Source organism: Telmatherina bonti (assembly GCF_933228915.1).
Source record: "Telmatherina bonti genome assembly, chromosome: 15".
In the NCBI taxonomy this organism is placed as follows: Eukaryota; Metazoa; Chordata; class Actinopteri; order Atheriniformes; family Telmatherinidae; genus Telmatherina; species Telmatherina bonti.
In genome coordinates, this window is record NC_136613.1 from 18,868,042 (window position 1) to 18,887,727 (window position 19,686).

Here is a 19,686-nt window from a genome sequence, read left to right on the forward strand (position 1 = left end):
TTTGTGCTTTCTCTCCAAACTTGCCATGCTGCAAACCACGAAACACACAAAACACTAACTTGAATAGGGTATCTCCAACAAATTTACACCTTCAATAACCTTTAGGATATCACCTGCAAACCGTGCTTCAGCCTCACATGCAAAATTCCAGATGGCACACGTAAATCACATGCAAATTGGGCTTCTGGTAGATCCAGTTCATTAAGACCTAACTTTTTCTTCTTTTTTGTGCATTGTAAGTTTCTTACAAAGTTTCTTGTTCATTTAACCATCAACATTGTAAACACAACAACCACTGAATAGACTTATGAAATATTTCATCATCATGATTTCACAAGGATACATGTGTGGGGATATCTAGACTTTTTTTGTAAACAAGCACTTGTAGTCAAGAGGCATTGCTGTGAAAAATTGCCACATGTATGCACAAGCACAATACTGCTAACAGTCTAATTTCAGCTAGATAACACATTAAAATAAAACTTTTATTTAAAAAAAAAAACCTTAAACCCATAAAAATAATGCTGATGAGCAAATTAATTAGCAAGGAGACGACAACTGTTAGCTGAAAGCCAAAAGCTGCTATTAAATTGAAGGTAGATGATGTAATTAATGCATTTAGCATTAAACCTGTGTCATAAATATAATCATCTGCATATTTGTCCTCTATTACCTTAGAGCACACCATTGAACCAATATGTTTCTGCCAGTCATAAAAAAAGCTTTAGATCCATTTCTAGTTTCAGTCTGCTCGCTAACTTCTAAAGCTGTTTTATCAAGACCAGCATTTACACATGAAAATATACATATTGAATAAAAATCAGGGCATCAACCATACAAGGGGAAAAGAAACAGTTTGTGTCATTCAATAAATCTGGCTCACACACTACTGCAGAGTTCTTGCTTATATTGATCTTAACCAGACAAGAAAACCACAGACAACATCAAGTTATATGATATATTTTTAAACTATTCAATAAGCTGCATCCGATAAAGTAAGAACACTTAAAGCGTTGACTGAAAATAAGTAAATATTATGTTCAACCGAAGTTTGTATTGTTATGAAAAATGTAAGAAAATAAAGCATCAATTAATTAGACTGTAGTGTTAATTCATTTATGCACAAGAGAATGAAGAAAGAATTTCCGAATCTGACGAAACTAAAGATATTTTAGATGTGGGTCCAGATTAATTAATAATATCTGTCACTATGGTATTATTCTCACCACATGAACTCAGGTCCGCTGCAACAGTATCTTCTTTTAAATGCAGATTTAAAACGTTTCTTGTCACACTAACTTTTAGCTTTTAATTGTGAGTTGTTGTTGTTTTTTTTGGTTTTTTTTTTTTTTTAATTGTTTTTGATTTTTTTATTTACAACACTGCTCTTATGGTCTTGTGTTTTAAATATTTTGTTACCTAATCATACTTGCATCGCTTATGTAATGCTGTGCTATGTTGTTGAAGCACATTGGGTTGCTGCTTGTCATAGTAAATTTACTTTATAAATAAACTTAACTTGACTTATTAGTCAGATTAATTCTCTACCACCAAGTCCTCGTCTGAGGATTCAGTTTTGTCTGTGATGACATCCTCTTCGGTCAGATTCTGTAGGACTGTTCCTCAATCTCGAGGAAGTTAGTGGATTAATCCCTACAACACTTTCAAATGTTGTTAACTATTAATAGAGTGGCACTCTTACTGTAATTCTCCTGGAAATTTATCCGTAACTCTTTGTGGGCCATTAGCTCAGTCTCGAATCTGCTGTGATAATTCCTGCCCCTATTTGTTTCTTCCAGCAAAGCTCATAAAATGCCATTTTTCTAGAAAATAGATGTTCAGTGATTCTGATTAGGTTTTGTTTTTTTCTTTGTTGTTGTTTTAAATATTATCAAAGCACTATTTTTCAGAAGCAGCAGAGACACAACAATTATCACCGTTGAAAAATTTCAAGGGAAGTGAAACTGCGACCACGTCACTAAAAACATGTACAGATTATATTTAATAATGCAAAATAAATATTAGTTAATGCACTACACTGAACAATATAACTATGTCTCTAGTGGATTATAACAACATTATATATATATATATATATATATATATATATATATATAGATATATATATATATATATATATATATATATATATATATATATATATATATATATATATATATATATATATATATAGATATATTAATAACAAACAAACATTTAAAAGCTCTGAATGCTGTTTTATCGCTGCATGCTAGCGTGGAAATCCTGCATGTTGTCCTTGTGTGCCTGAGGTTATGTGTCCTGTTTGAGTTTACCTTTAGATCTACATTCTTTATTAAAGCCTGTGACATCACTCTGTTCCTAGGATTTACTCCTATTGCCCCAAACACTCTAGCTGTGAAAGATGTCGTTCAGTTTATCTGTTGTCAGAAAGGAACAAGCTGAATGGCAGAACTGATCTCAGTCAATTACTCCAAAGAACTTCCATGTGATTTGGGGGAAAATTAGTGGCTGTAGATGGTTTGAATGATGGAGATATAATCTAAATAAAATAAATTGGTAGTTTACTCAATACAAAAAAAAATGTATTATTCATATCTGCGAAAACACACAGCTTTGAAGCAAACATACAGGGGTGTCCAGCTTCAGTCCTAAAGGGCCCCAATCCTGCATGTTTTTAATGTTTCCCTGCTCCACCACACCTGACTCAAATGAATTAGGCATTCACAGAACTTCAGAGGTGGATCCATTTGATTTAAGTTGAGTAATTTGGATACCCTTGATTACACCATAAAACATTTTATTATACATTATAGTCTGTGGAGTGCAGTCAGGGTAGGCAGTTCCTACCCAACGCAGAAAGAAACAAATGGCATCACTCTATTTTAATAATTAATTTAGATATTTTTCACTTTCTTTTACAGTAATTAGTTTATTAAAACAATCTTTCAGAACATAATTTCCTGTTGCCTGTAATAACAATCATTAAGTGATGGCATTTAGTGCTTTCATAGCGCAGTAAAAATTACTCAACAGCACCTCCTCCTGGCAGAGAAGCTGCACAACGCACCCCTGCGCCGTATAATAATCAAGGCCATACCCTCTACTGGTGGCACAGCACTGCTCTGCCTTTTCCTCTTGTATCTTCGCAAATATGTGTGATTATGCAAATACTGTCAGTTTTCCCAGACATGTAAAAAGGCAGTTCGCTACACTGCACTATGCCAATTGTCTACATACGTTTACAGAGAATTTGTGAATAGATGCTCAAAGTTGGCTGATGTGCTCACTGGATGGTTGACCCTGCTAGAGAGGCTTTAAAACAATTTTAGCATTTTTCTTTTGAGGAAAAACATCAACATAAGCTACTGGTTGTCATGACAAAGAAAGACTGCTATTGAATAATTTAGCTAGCTTTGCATGTTTTTTAAAGGTCTCTTACAATCTTGATTGTGTCAGATTAAGTAGGCACTTACTTTGTCATATTACCTTATCATTTGTGTGCAATTTGCGACTGCCTGCCTACCCAACCCTAAAGATCACAGCATGTGCCTGATTATAATGCTATTCTACAGAGATGGAGAAGGTATTTGTACCAACTAGATGAGACGGCAATCACGCCATGGATGTAGCTGCACCGAGGAACAGGGGAACCTTCTTGGGATATGATATTGCCTGGCCATACAGAAACAGCAAGACATTCATGTACTTGTTATGTTGGCATGAAGCTCAAGATTGAATCAAGTGGTATTTTATCATTTCAGTTCCGCTATTGGGGCAAATTACAAGCCAGTCAGTCTGGTTAGTCAATGAGAGAACAGCTTCCATAGCGCTTCATGTGGTGGATTACATGGTAGTCCTAATCCAGCTATGTGGAGAGTAGGGCTGCAACTAACAATATTAATAGTCAACTAATACGTAAATATTTTAACATTTAAATTTTCATAGAATTGCATTGAAATGATTATTTACATGGCCCTGCGATGGACTGCCAAGCTGTCCAGGGTGTACCCTGTCTTTCGCCCAAAGACTGCTGGGATAGGCTCCAACTTCCCCGTGACCCTAAATTGGATTAAGCGGTTAGGAAAATGAATGAATGATTATTTACATCTTGAAAAAAACCAGTTTTATAAGGTAAACAAGGGCCAGAATCCTTAAAAAAAATTCCTGAATACAAACAGTGATCCAGATCACCACCAAAATCAAATCACATCTTCCTTTTCACATTTTGAACAACTCCTGAAAATTTCATGAAAATCTATCCATAATTTATTGCGTTATCTTGAACACAAACAGATGAACACTGGTAAAAACATAACCTCTCTGGCGGAGGTAACAACCGCACATTACTACTCACTAATGCTAACCTTGCCATCCGGAATGCTGGGAACCATGACTCTGGGTGCTTTTATTTCAGATGGTCATGCATGACTGCCGTGCTGCCGTGGTATGCTAACTCTGCAGGGCAGACTACACATTGCACCCGTTTGGCACTTTGTTTAGCGTGAAATATCCCCAAACTTGTGAAATAGATTGCGCCGCCATCAATTTGTTCTTCATTGTTTAAACAAAGACGCTGCACAAAATGACAATACTGCTCCCAGGACTTCCTGTGGTGCTTTGCGTCATTTGCTTGGTGTTTAGAGTTCTTATACTGCCTGAAAAGCCATGGTTGGTAAATGATGTTAAGTTGCCTGGAGTAGCGTTTTATTAGCAAAGGCGTTACCGGCATTTATAACGCAACGCATTGACAATAGAATTTCCCATCGATGAATTTTCATTGTCAACAAGTCATTGCAGCCTTAGTGGAGGGCATCTGAACTGGACCACAACAAAATATCTGTCGCACAACCACCAAGACCAAAAGGCTGTAGTTCATGCCAGGATTTAATGACAGTACCTGAGCCTCTCGCTGTCATGATTTGGGTTTTTCCCTTTGCTTTGTTTTCGGGGTTCCTGTTTTATTTTGTATTTTTTCCTGTTTAGTTCCCTCGGTTCTTGTTTAGCTTCATTGATTTCCTGTTATTGAGTTCACCTGGGTTCATTTTGTTAATTGCTTCACCTGTTTCTTGTTTGGCTTTCCTGGGTATTTATACCACTCAGGTTCACTCCTTGTTTGCTGGATCATTTTGTACCTCAGTTAGTTTGTCTGTTCTTAGTTTCCTGGGTTAAAAATAAATCAGTCTTGAACCTGCATCCCTGCTCCCTCGTCTCCGCGTTTGGGTCCACACCACATCTCCACTGCTCTCGTGACACTCGTACAATGAAGTTTCAATATTTGGTGGATTTTTAAGGAATGGCATTGAAAATTGCTCCAAACCTGTAAAAGAAAATAAGAAAAAAAAAAAAGCCAAAGTTGAGACCTTCACTGGATGAATAAGGCCTTGTACACACACATCTGGGATTTTATTAAACCAAATCTTTTCCCCGCTGTCTAGAAAAAAGCCTTGAGTCCACAACACCTTGATTTCATAAAGGAAAAAAAATCCTTCCCCACTTAACCACATAAGCGCCTAGTTTAGCACATTCAGAGTGCGACCATGCTGCATAGGGTGCACTAGTGATGTCAGCATTTTCTGTTAGAGGCAGTGATGTTATACATCTTGATATACACGGCTTTCATTTCTGAGAATCATGTATGATTTCAGTCTCAGTGTGTCATTACAATGTGCTGAATATAAATCTTATTTTTCTTTTGTTCATTTCATACTAAAACAGAATCTATTGACAAGCAAAAAAAAAATAAACAAAACAACGTAATTTTACGTAAAGTTTCACTGAGAATAAAGACCCTTCTGTGCCCTAAAGTCTTTCCAACATTTCAGTTTCATACTTGACTGGAACACTGTGAATGACACTGCTGTGATGAAGAACAGCTCCATAGCGCTACCAGAGGTCATCTAATTGGGATACATTCATGTTCCCCTTCCTTATCTTTGTCATTCTCCACGTATTTTTGATTCATCAGTGGAATACTGCAATATAACCTGGTGCGCAGATTCACTAAATCAGCAGAATATTGTCATCATATTAACTTCTCCCCTATCGTTTAAAACCATTTGATGATTTAAAAGAAAACTCTTTTCTGAAAGAGAATGCTTCTTTGGAAAGTGAATGGGGGAAAAAAGTAAGGTGGATGTTGATCCTTATTATCGGGTGTTATTTCAAATAATAGACATCTCTTTTTTTCCAGCGTTTCATCCAACCCTTTCATGATTGCATTTTTCCGAGTCTAAAGGCAACTGGTAAAATTGCACAGAGCTTCGACACATTCCAGCATCCTTTCCTTCACATCCTACATTCAACCTTACTTTACTTTCCATTTTTATCCACACTTTTAAATTCCTCTTCCATCTCTGTTTAATGGCCTCTGTTTAGTTGTGCTCCAGTGAAGTAATGCTGCTGCTTTAGAAATAAGTATTCTGGGACAGAATGAGCTGCAATATGCCTTCTATCCATTATTGATCCATGATTAACTACAGTTCAGCAGGGCTCCAGACTTTAACACACTAAAACAGGCTTGCTAAAACTTGGCAAAGGCATGTGGTTTGTCACATCACTGCCAAACGAGACAAGCTGGGCTTTCACCATAACATCTACGAGAAAGCCTCCGAGTGTAAACTTTTCACAGCGCTTTTGATAGCTAGTGTGAAATGATTGTGGGGGTGATATTGGTGATAACAGAAGCCAGAAGTAAGAGAATCCTGTCAACATATACCCCCTCCCCCTTCGACAGCCATCTGTATCACTCAGGGAAAGCCTCCTTGAGACAGCTCTGCAGACCCGCTGATCCTGATGTATTTTGACGCTGATGGTGCACACAGCTGACCTTTGGGCTGTCGAGTGCACTCAGACAACACTTGTGTTTATGTCGCTGGTCTAATGAGGATGTATCTGCACCCAACCAACTCCAGAAGCAAGTGCCAGGATGCAGCTGCTCCTACCAGGGCTGTAACCACAGCTTCTCATCTGATCCGTACCAAAGAACTGGTTCAGCGGTGACATTCCTGTAGTACCGCTAGAGATGAACGTGAATGTGTGGCGATCTTGTGCTTCAGTCAAGAAATGCTGAACATTTTTGTTTTGTTTTTTTGCCATATATGAAGTTCAAATCTATATAATACATCAACAATTTGGCTAATACTTTAACTGCATACAGTATACCGAGTGCATGCTCTGTCTCTTTTAAGTCTTGAGTTAAAGATGGGAAATGTTTCAGCTCATAAGATGAAACTCAGAACAACTCACATGCTTAGAGGTGATAGCAAGGATAGTCTAATTTGTATCAGATAAAAATGTTTATTAAAGTCAACTATAGAGAAACATAAAAAGTACTTTGTGTTTGTTTTTCTTTTACATATTTATATATATATATATATATATATATATATATATATATATATATATATATATATATATATTCACCCTTGGGTGAAACTGTGTGGTTGTTTGCTGTGTTGAAAGCTCTAAAGCTGCACTGACAGCAGCTTTGGAGTCAGGGTGAAATCTCAGCACTGCGCTTCACTTTACCTACTCACACTGCTCTCAGGGGGCGCTTGGATCATTAAATATTCACATGACACACACAAAAGGCATCACCTTAGGAGAGGTTTACCTGGCTGTCACCTGTCCAGTCTTTGTTTTTCATCAGAATGTGCTTTCAGTGGAGGTCAGCGCTCAGATGTTTGGGTGTATGACACACAATTTCAAACTTTACTTAATTTAACTCTTGTACTCAATATTGAAGCTGATTTTTTTTTTTTTGTTGTTTGTTTTGTTTTTTGTTTTCTGTTCCTTGTGACCTGCCTGTCACCCAATGACTGCTGGGATAGGCTCCAGCCTCTTTCAACCCTGAATTGGATTAAGCTGTTGACAAAATGGATGGATAGTTTCCTGTTTGTTTTGTATTTTCTGTGGTATAAGTAATTAACATAAAATAACTTCATAACTTACAGGGTGCAAACAAGACTGTTGGTATTTTGTGTTTCAGCACATGGGATAAAGCTATGAAGAGGGCTAGGACAGGGGCTGAAGCAAGGTCCAGATAAAATACAGTTAAAGGCTGTAATAAAACATGAAACTCACCAGGTACAAGGTAGCAAAAGACATTTAACATTCAGCAAGAGTCACTAAGGGAATTTTGTTTTTTGCTCATTTGTTTGCTTGTTACAACTGTAAAGTGTGGAATGAAAATTCAACACATACATGCACACCCACATCCAAACACACACACACACACACACACACACACACACACACACACACACACACACACATATATATATATATATATATATATATATATATATATAGATATATATATATATGTACACACACAAAAGGCATCACCTTATATATATATATATATATATATATATATATATATATATATATATATATATATATATATATATATATATATATATATATATAAACATATATATATATATAAACATATATATATATATAAACATATATATATATAAACATATATATATATATATATATATATATATATATATAAACATATATATATATATATATGTAAACATATATATATATAAACATATATATATATATATATATATATATATATATATATATATATATATATATATATATATATATATATATATATATATAAACATATATATATATATATATATATATATATATATATATATATATATGTATATACACATATATATCACTCTATATATATCACTCTATATATATTAGAACTATATTATTAAATGATGACAAAGGGATGGGGTTTAATTTGTTGTTTTACCTCCACCCAGTTCTTTTCGAATACATCTGTGTTTTTTATATATTATTCTTGTTTCATTTAGGATACTTAGCAAAATAAGAAAATACAAGTAAACAAAGTTTAAAAACATAAACAACAGCAAAATTACAACCCCTACTTAAAAAACATGACGTTTCAAGAATCCCAAAGCAAACCAAACCAACAACCGTACACATTTCAGAAAACACAGAAATAAAAACTTAAAACACATCCAAATTTAACAAAATGCAGCAACAAAACAGAAATACACTCAGAAAACCAGACATTGTATTTTAAAAAGTTGCAACATTTTGACAACACACAACAAACCTGTTCTTCTCATTTCCTGAAAGTTTTTTTTTTTGTTTTTTTGATGGGCTTTGTGAACACTTGGGGGTATAGTATAGACTGAAATCTGTTTATTGCCTCTGTAGGCAACTTGTCTGACTGATAGAAAGCTCTAGGCTTTATGTTCTTGCAGGTCATTCACACCTGAGAGGCATTGAGGTCACATGTCTGTCATGGACTCACTTGACAGTCTTATGGGTCTTTGGGGTTTGTTTTCACCTGTGAGTTGTTTACCAAGCTTGCCATCACGTGAGTTGTAGTAAACACCTGGAACTCACTAGTCAGTCAGAGCTAATGACTCCTTTCAGCAGAGATGTGAAATCTCTTAAAGAACCAAGAACTACTTTGGGATTACCATGACCAAGTTGATTAGAATCTACAAGGAGATGTTTTATGTTTCGCTGTTATCTTTTGCATGCTAACACTGGCTTGCTTCTTTTGCATGCTCATTTGACAATGATTGCAGGAACCAGTAATTCAGAATTAAAGATGGTCAAATGTGTTTTTATGCTCTACAGAACTGGATAACAAAGGGTTGGATTCCTGGTAAAAAGTGCTGCAGATTGGAGGCACAAAAGCTGAAGCCTTATTATTTTGTAAGAATGTTTTGGTTGGCTCAGTTTTTTTCTTACTTTCTCTGTGTCTCTGAATTAAAACTATTTCTTGATACCCAATTAAACTCTTTGTTGGCAGGTGGAAAAGTCTGTAGAATCTAAACAGTATTAGCCCCCGCATGTAAATTCAGTGGTCCAGTTCAAGAGTTCATTTTCTGAGGGCAATATATAGAAACCAACTATAATAGTCTCATTAGCGAGACTTTCAGTTTTCCAATTAGCATTCAACCTTGAAGTTTCATACAGAGACAAAACTCACCATTTGTCAGCACAATGCAAGGCGGCTCTCTGTGATGGTGATGCACTCACAGCTTTCTAACTGTGTTTGTTTTGGCTGCAGGAACTTTTACTACATCACCATGCTGCGTGACCCAGTCTCCCGCTACCTGAGTGAGTGGAAACATGTCCAAAGAGGAGCCACATGGAAGACTGCCCTCCATATGTGTGATGGACGCTCTCCCACCCAGGACGAGCTGCCCACCTGCTACAGCGGGGATGACTGGTCTGGTGTCACCCTGTCGGAGTTCATGAACTGCCCATCAAACTTGGCCAATAACCGTCAGGTCCGCATGCTGGCTGACTTGAGTCTGGTGGGCTGCTACAATTTATCCTCTATGAATGAGAGTCAGCGCAACCACATCCTCCTCAGCAGCGCCATGAGCAACCTGAAGCACATGGCTTTCTACGGTCTGACTGAGTTCCAGCGCAAGACGCAGTACCTGTTTGAGCGGACGTTTAGCCTACGCTTCATCTCTGCTTTCACGCAGATCAACAGCACACGGGCGGCCAATGTGGACCTGAGCGAGGCTGTGCGCAAACGGATTGAGGAGCTGAACTATTTGGACATGCAGTTGTACGAGTATGCAAAGGACCTGTTCCTCCAGCGGTTCCAGTTCACCCGCCAGAGGGAGCACCAAGAGGTGCGCTTGAAGAGGCGTGAGGAGAGGCGTTGGTTGCGGGTGCAAAAAGAGCAAGACAGGCCATGGCCACCCAAACAAAAAGTGAGGGGAAACAGAGGCGAGAGAGGGGACGAAGGCTTTGAAAAGGCAACTGACAGTCACTTGCCCACCACCACTGAGGATTACACAAGCCAAGTGGCCCGTTGGTGAGGTCTCATCGAGAGAGACCAGCAAGAGAGAGGAGCTGATGGAGATTCATCACAGACATTGTGTCCAAATCTCTCTTGCACAACTTAGGTCTCTCTTTGTGTCTCACTAATAATCAGTCTCCTGCTTCTATCTGTTTTGTCAGCTATAGTGTGCTCCGAGTGCTCCGCTAATTCTTTATCAAAATTGCCAAGCTTGTGATTCTCACAGCAGCTCTGTCTTGGAGCGCCCTTTGGTGTCTTAAATCCTTAAATGATGTTCGTATATTCCTTTTATTGAGCTGTTGCCTTGGTTATTTCTGATTTGCTCAATGAGACAGTAAGTTGAAGAGAGAGAAATCAGAAGAAGCTGCTGCTCTGATTATTTATGTTGGCATTCACAGCAAAGTGATGAGTGTTAAATTGATTTTTTTAAAAAAGACAAATGCCAATGAAGACACTGTCAATGACCATTCTCACTTCAGCAGCATCATATTTTTGTCACGACTCATGGTGTCACAATTAATAAAGACGGTAGCCTTAAAACTTAGTTTTAAGTGTTTCAGCATTTGGGAAGCAGACCCACAGTGTGGGTTAAGAACCCAAACTGGTTCACATTTATTGGAGTGTGGCAACAGGGACTCAACACTGGGTTTCATGGATTCAAGACCACCTCTTTACCCACTAGGCGAGAGAGGCTATCACCACTAAATAGTTCAAATGTGTATTTCTGAGTCAGTGTATGACACAAACATGATGAAGTGACTGAAACTCAGTGAAGTGAGATGAATTCCAACAGTTTTCCTTAATTGTTGTGTAAAGCCAAATATGACATGTTTTAAAGGTGAATCTAATTAATTTTTTTTAATTTTATTTTGTTCCTCAGAGATCAAAGTTTGGGTCATTAAGATGAGAATAAGATTTTTTAAAAAGTCAAACAGATGAGGCTTTGAGAGCTCCTATCAAAAAGAAATGCAGGAAAAAAAAGAAAATTAACATTTGAGATATGTTTAGTCAGCTGATGATAAAGTGCTGTCAACTGGGCCTGTTGGTGCGGCTGCCTGAAGGCAGACAGCTTGCTGAATGCATTAAACCATCATTGCCCACATCAACATTGTGCTGGATGATTTCAGAACTGTAATTGTCAGTCTTTTACAGGATTTAATATACATTTTCAGACAAATCCAAAAGCTCAAAGCAATCCCTTCCTCCTCACCAGAACTTTCTTGTCGTTGATCTGACTTGACTGAGAGGGGTAAACTAACTCCTTCAGGTTTCTGCTCTGTTCTTAATCGTATAAGATTAGTTGCATTCATCTAGTGAACAAGCTCACACAAAAAAAACTCATTCATTAGTTTTTAATGTTTATTTGTTTTCCAAAGTGCAATACCTTGCAGTCTTTAGAACCTCTCTCAAGGAGTTGTCCCGCTTAACAGAGTGTATTCTACAAGTGAAAGTGTTGGTAAATAGAACAGGTGATGAAATGTCAGTGTGGCTGGTATGTTGCCTGACTGTAAATGAGATGATCAGCATTCAGTTCTCACGCCTCTCCCTGTCAAACTGGTTGCTTTTACATGTTTGTAGATCTGACGGCAACTTTGCTGTGGGCAGTGAGTGCACTCAAACACCAGCAGAGTGCCAGGCTTGTTTTTCATCTGGTCAAAAAAGGCTTTCGTGGCTGTGATGCTCTTATGTCTCTTATCTCATGTTCACTCACAACACATGCACATAAAATAAAATGTTCACTAAATGTTAACACAGGAAACCTATGCAGGAGCTATTACCATTGCTAAAGCAAATTTTTCATGTTTCTTCTTTGAAGAAATGCCTCATGTGGCACAGTTTTGTTTTATTGCGTTCCGTCTTTGAGTGATTCATCCAGGCCCCTGCAGTAAGTGTACTGAATGAATAGTGGTGTGGCGTTTGCAGATGTCGGGAGGTTTTTCTGCGCACCTGTCTGCATGGATGCACTCATGTTAAAACGAGATCAGTTAAGTGTGTGGATAGAAGAGGGAGAGGAAAGAGGAGATGTGTTGCACGGTTATAACACTCAGTCAAGAGTTTCAAGTGCAGCTAACCACGTTACAGCACTGTTCTCTGCATAATTGAGAATACAGTCAAGCAATTTGTGATGTTGCAGACGAGGTTGAGAACATGCAATTTAATGATGGATAATGGGTCATTCAGAAGGCTCAGAAAGAAAATTAATATAAAAATGACAGTTTTTAGTCATGCGAAGGTTCTGTATTATGCCAATACAGTTTTTAAAATCAGCTGAACACAAATCCAAACAAACAAAAAAAAGAAAACAAAATTATCCCCTTACTGTATTTACTACATTTACTTCTAAGTGATTATTTTCTTTATTACACGTCAACAATGAGAAAAATAACACTGTAGAGTCATATTTTCCCTATTTATATGTTAAGTATTACAGTGCTTTTCTCACTGTGGGAGAAAAAATAGTTGTCAGTATAGTTTCCTGCAATATTGTTACTTTAAAGGTCCAATGTTTAGGATTTAGTGACATTCATTGATGAATTAAATCAAGACCGGCTGAAAATATTTGCCTCAACTGCACAAGTGAAATTACAGTAAGTGCCAATAATGCAAAAGAAGTTTTTAGCACCATTTGTAAAAAGTAATGATGAAGCAGTGTTACAGACAGCAACTAGACTTGATCAGATGGATGTTCATGGGAGGAAGTTTTCCTCAGATATTTTTGCCAGTTAAGTACTTTTTTTTCTGATGAGGGTTGAGCCAAATTCTTCAAAATCTAACAAAACAGACATTGTTGGCCTTGGCTTCTTGTCGTCGATAAAGGAAGCTTTCGATGAGCTTGAGGCTATTCTTCTCCCAATATCCAACATCATGGTATTCATTTGTAATTGATTGTTTAACTTTCAGGCACCAAATGAGTCAATTTCTGTCAATAGGTGCCTCCAAATCCCAGAGGCCCAACACCAAGCCAACAATCAGCTGCTGGGCATGTCTGAACTTTCTGTGAGTTTCTGCCAATCTTCTTTCTGTTTGTCTTGTCACCAAATTTTCTGCTAATTCAACTTGTAGAATCAGCCTAAAGGATTGACGAGATTGCTCACTCCCATTTGTTGTTCGATGTCGCAACTGAGTACAGGACAAGGCAGGCAGCAGTGACAAAAGAAAGCTAACAGTTATGTTTCACATGGCACACACATCTTTATTCAAGCAACACATCCACAATGATGTGGCCTTCTTATGGGAAAAAAAAAAAAAACGCTCTTTATATACAGTCTATGGAAAAAACTGAAAACCAACAGGAAATCATGGCTAAAATTAAACTAGCTCTGCTTGACGTAACAAAAAAAAAAAAAAAACACAAACATGTCATTATGTTTTCTACTTGATTTATCTGCTTGTGGTTCTACTTTCCTTTCCTGTGTATTGTGCATTCTGCTGTCCTGTTCTACGTTTAGAAACAATGTCTTCTTAGGCAGGTGGAGGCTTTAAGTCCTGTGCCACAGATAGAAGTTGTCATTTGGCCAGTTTATGCACTATTTTGTAAGTTCACACACTGGAGACATGGAAAAACCCAGCATGGGGATGTCTCACCAGTGCTCTTATTTTTCATGGGTTTGGTGTATAAGGTGCATTGCTTTGACCATTTATGCCATATATGCATTTACTGCTAATTCTACTTAAATTAAACCACATGCAAATGTCTTTTTATGTTGTACACATACTGTATGTATGTAAGTGTGTGTATATTAAAAAAGAACTCTTAAAAGAGTAGCATCGGATCAGTTAATGAACATATCTTAAATAAATGTCAATGGTCTAGTTCCATTTTGCATTTTATGCTAAACTTAAACACGCTGTCGAAATTTAGGTCACTCAGCTTGGTAATTCTCAGAATTTATTTCAGAAAATGACGATTTTCCATCGAGCAGCGCAATTCACACTTGGGTGTAAATAAAGTGATGACCAGGCGTAAATGAGAATTTTCACACTATTATACACCTGTCCCCAGAGCTGTGTGACATGCCACTTTGTTAAAGGAGGAGTTTAATGAACATGTACTGCTCCACAAAATGACATCCCTCTGAGAATCTGATTTATCTGCTTCATTTGATTTTCACTTTTGCTGAAGAATGGCTTTGCCTGACAGTTATCAGTCATAACTCAAGAGAGTTTTCTTAGTGTAAAAGTTTTCTGTGTACATATTAAAAGTCTTGTGATGAAAAGAGCAATCCAAATGCTTTTTGGTGTGTTATATTTAATCTGCCGTTTTTCTTGTCAGACCTGAAAAAATGAGCAAGTTCTGCTTAACACATCAGAAATAAATGCAATGAATGCTGATGACATTCTGACGTGTGCTTTCTTTATATTTAAAGTAATCCAATTGTTAAGGTTTGATGCATCAGTTTGCTATATTTGAGGGTACAGTAAATATAAATCCATAAAGACAGAAGACTTATGCTGTTTATCTGACTCCTATGAATGAAATACAAAGATCACCCTGGTTAAGGATAAAGTTTACAAAGCAAATCATGGATAGAAGCTTCAGTAGTGCATACACACATTTAATCAGTGCTCTCTGACTAAGATCAATGTTACCTAGTTTTGCATCTGTTAAAAAAAAGGAACACATTTTCATCTTAGTATGTGTGCAAAACTAATGTTGAGGCTGGTCAGGGATTCTTAAATATCTTGCAAAATTTCAGAAAGGGTTTACACCAAATACATACTTTGACATAGCCAATACTGCATAAAGTAAAGATCGCATATTAGTCAGAACTTGTTTTTTCTTATCAGGAAGTAACAAAATAAGCTTGTCTGAGGCTACCACAAAAGACACATACAATCTGAAAATATTCACTATAAAATTTCATAAGAGATAATCAAGTAGCAGCAGTCAACTCCCAAGAAGCTAAACAGAAATTTATTAAGGTAAATATTACCTGAAGATACAGGGATTATGTGACAAATTTCAGCATATAAGCTGAAAAAAGACAGACTGTTAAATTGTTTTTACACAATCAGTGATTGCTTCGAATTTCAACAACATCTTGAGAAGGCATATGAAACTAAAGTGCCTGAGTTAACTTGGTGTTGTCTAAGACACACTGTATTTTGCATCCTTGCCTCTGTTAACATGTTCATCCTTCTGCTTCCCCTTAGGGTGTGGAGTGGGGATTGCCAGCTCAGCATTTTAGCTTGTGAGTGCAGTTAGTCATTTCCATTCAGATTGAATGACTGTGTTAGTGTCTGTGTTTAACCAACTGAAGTATGTAATGGTTTGATAAAAGTGCTGTCTTGCTGGAGGATATTGCTTTTCTGCAAATGTGTGGTTGATAATGAAACACTGTTGATGTAGAGACAGCTTCTAAAAGTAACTCTTTTGTACACTGCAACGCTGTAACTGTGGTATCGCTCTCACCCTTTTGTTTTTTTCTTTTTGTTTTTACTTTTAAAAAAAGAAATAAGAAACAGGTAAATGTTTTGGTACAGTGAAATCAAGTTATAGTGTAGAATAAGTTTATAGGGTTTTCAAATTCATGCATTCATTCTTCTACTTATCTTAATCAATTTGATTTGCAATGATTGAATACATATTTTCAGTGGTTTTATGGTGGTTAAATTAAAGAATTGACCCCAAATGATCCCACACTTATTGGAAACATAATTCATTTGGCTGCACTGCAAACCCACAGTGACTGCAGGATTAACTGCAGCTCATGTTGAGTCTCGCTAAGACTTGCAAGATCATAATTTGACAAATACTGCCATCTACTGGTCATGCTAGGTAGTTGCTGCTTTCCGTGTCCGTCAGGAGACAGACTAGTCATAAACTCATAATACCAATTTTATATGTGGAATTTTATATAAAAACGCATCAACATGTATATCAATGAGATAAAATTCAATTATTTATCATAAAATATTAATGCATACATTCAGATGGATGTGTTTTTTCTTAGAAAGGGTAGACTGTCCTTATGTTTCTCACAATATAGTAAAAGCAGGGCAATTTAAAGCTAGCAAGAATAATGCAACTTGGTTATGCTGACTGGATCATTCCCTTCAAGCTGACTGCTTATCATATCACATGTCTGTGTCTTCAGAATTACAATTTAGAAAATGTTTAGTAGCAGAATACTTTTGTTCCAAAGTCATTCAATTTTGAAAATATTGTTTTGATATTAGAAGAATCGTTTGCTTTGTAGGAGGGGAAAGGAAAGTACAGAGGACATGGATTAAATGTGTTTTAACTACCCCAAACCATCATCCAGTTAAGTACATTTTTACACTTATGAAACTGATGTACCACTACTGGATGCTTAATAATCCACTGTGTGAAAAAACATGCATTCTTTACGTCACAAAGTTTGGTAATAAATTATACTAAATAGAGTATAAATGTCAAAGATGCGCACAACAAACAGTGTTATGGTCAAATGAATGAAAGCACGAGCTCCCGCAGTCTCTTTGTTTTTTATGTCTGATTCGCTTTGACAGTGACATTTCCCTCAAACAGAGCAATACAGTGACCTTTCCAAGTGACACTCAGTGCCACATCTTCAGTCTGAGATCTGTCAGTGTGACAGATCAGATAAAGCTCCTCTGTGGCCTCAAGAGACCTGGAGAAATAAAAAAAGGCAGAATAAAATAGTCATGACTCTTTCAATTCATGACAAGTGATGGAATATATACAGTTTTAGTTTCGCTTTGGCTGACTTTGCTTTGTTTGAAAGAAAAAACACTCAACAAAACAAACTATTTACAGAGTTGTTCTTCTTTACAAAAGGCTAATTTAATGTTTTTGTTCACTTTCTTACTATTTATCACTAACATAGTTGTGAATTTAGTCTTAAAACAGCTTTCACGAAAATAATTATGGTGTTAAATACATTAAAAGCTTCCCATATTCCTCTGTCAATGAAGCAGAGAATCCACCAGCATTAGAGATTATACTCTATCTGTTGTCTGTGACATTATCATAATCAGAATAAGATAGGAAATACTTCAGTGATCCTAAAAGGAAATTGCTATATGACAGTGATTCTTAAAACAGCTAAATATTGTTAAATACTGTAATAACTAAAAAAAATAAAAATAAAAAAAAAAAATAAAAAAAAATAAAAACTATGAAAATAAAAGTAAAAAGTAGAAAAAGGCACAAGATTAGTTTGAAATGTAGATCAGGGATCCCTAATCCTGGTCCTCGAGGACCGGTGTCCTGCAGGTTTTCCAAGTGTCCCCGCTGCTACACACCTAATTCAAATCAATGTGTATTCAGCAGACATTTGTAGAGCTTGTCTGAGACTTAGTCTGGTGTGTTCCAACAGGAACAATTGGAAAACCTGCACGACACCGGTCCTCGAGAACCAAGGTTGGGGATCCCTAATGTAGATGATACAATAAATATAACACTAAAATTAGATATTTACAAAAGAATATCATGAAAGCGCTACTCTACAATACTAATGGACTCCAATGGCCAGAAATCTAAAGGTGGAATCCATCTGTGGCTGAACGTGTTCCTGAAGTTGTTCAGCACATTGTGCAGAGGGTGCAGAGCTTTCCACTACAGTCCTTGATTTGGGCAGCATCCTCCTTCTGACATTGTCGGAGTGACTTGTCAGAGAGCTCACGACTGCATGACTGGCTTTGCAGAGACGTTTGTTGACTTTGTTATTGTCAGTCAAGTTCTGGCTGCTGCACAACAGCATGAGGAATGGCACTGGCCACCACAGACCCATAAAATAGTCTGAGCATTGTCTGGCAAATGTTGAAGGACCTAAGTCGCCTCAGAAAACAGGGACAGCTTTGGCTCTTTTGTAGATTCCATCTTTGTTTTTGGAGAAGGCCAATTTATTGTCAACAAACACTCCCAGCCATTCAAAATCAAGCACAGTCAGCACAATTATTATGCCCACATTATAAAACTGCATTCTAGTGATTTGTTTCTTTTCTCAGAGGGGTTTAGACCAAATACATATCAAATCATTTTTGGTTTATATTAACTTAAATACAAGTGAAATATGGGGTGGTGAAAACAGTCAGCTGTAACCGTTGCATGATATAATGTCTAACACAATCAAAAATGTCTACATGTAAGCAGCAGTGGTAAAATCCTTGTAGCACAATCATGTTGTTAAACTTAAATGGTATACTGTGGTCCCTGCTCTCTCTTCCTTCATTTCCTGTCTATAAGCTTATCTGGGTTAGCATCCATCTTATTTGACCTTGGGCATACCTTCTATGATACATGCTACCATTGGAGCATTTGCTTCTGGTGCTTACAGCACGGAATCCAGTCTCAAGGGTCTAAATTTCAACTTTTACATAGTTATCCTTGTCAGCTTTTTGTAAATGTAAATACATATTAATATATGTTCACACGGGTCATTAGTTAATTTATTATTATTAATTCTTTATTTCTAATTAAACAAAGTCTTTGTCGAATGAATATTGACATACTTCGTTAACAACATGTTTATATTTATGTGTGAACGCGTGTTTACATACACTAATCCACAAAACTCACATGGTTTTATCACTGTTCCCTTGGTAACAAGCAAACCCTTGCCCTTTTAGCCTACTGGCATTCGTGTGGATTGTACCACCTTACGGTTTGTGCGGAGGGGGGTATTGGAGAATATACCGTACTGAATTTCGTCAGTGTGCTCGTAATTTATTATTTTGGATGAGCGTAATGATCGGTTTAATGGATAAGATAGTTTAATGTAACATGGTGTTGACTGTACCGAGTTTTAAATGTTATATATTCGCCCATTTATGGTCTCCTGACCCCACAGGACCCTGTCATCACATCAAACTGACGGTCGTACAGTAAGCTGTCAAAAGCT

General features: G+C 36.9%; 1 protein-coding gene across 1 annotated transcript in view; it reads left to right on the forward strand.

Annotated features, from left to right (window-relative positions):
* Window positions 1-10,859, forward strand: part of hs6st3b (heparan sulfate 6-O-sulfotransferase 3b) — a gene marked incomplete at both ends in the record, with an annotated part of 90,246 nt that extends 79,387 nt beyond the window's left edge. The window contains one exon of the mRNA XM_079253832.1: window positions 10,091-10,859. Within this exon, the coding sequence (XP_079109958.1) occupies window positions 10,091-10,859 (769 nt within the window). The remainder of the gene's footprint in view (window positions 1-10,090) is intronic.
* Between the last annotated feature and the right edge of the window lie 8,827 nt (window positions 10,860-19,686).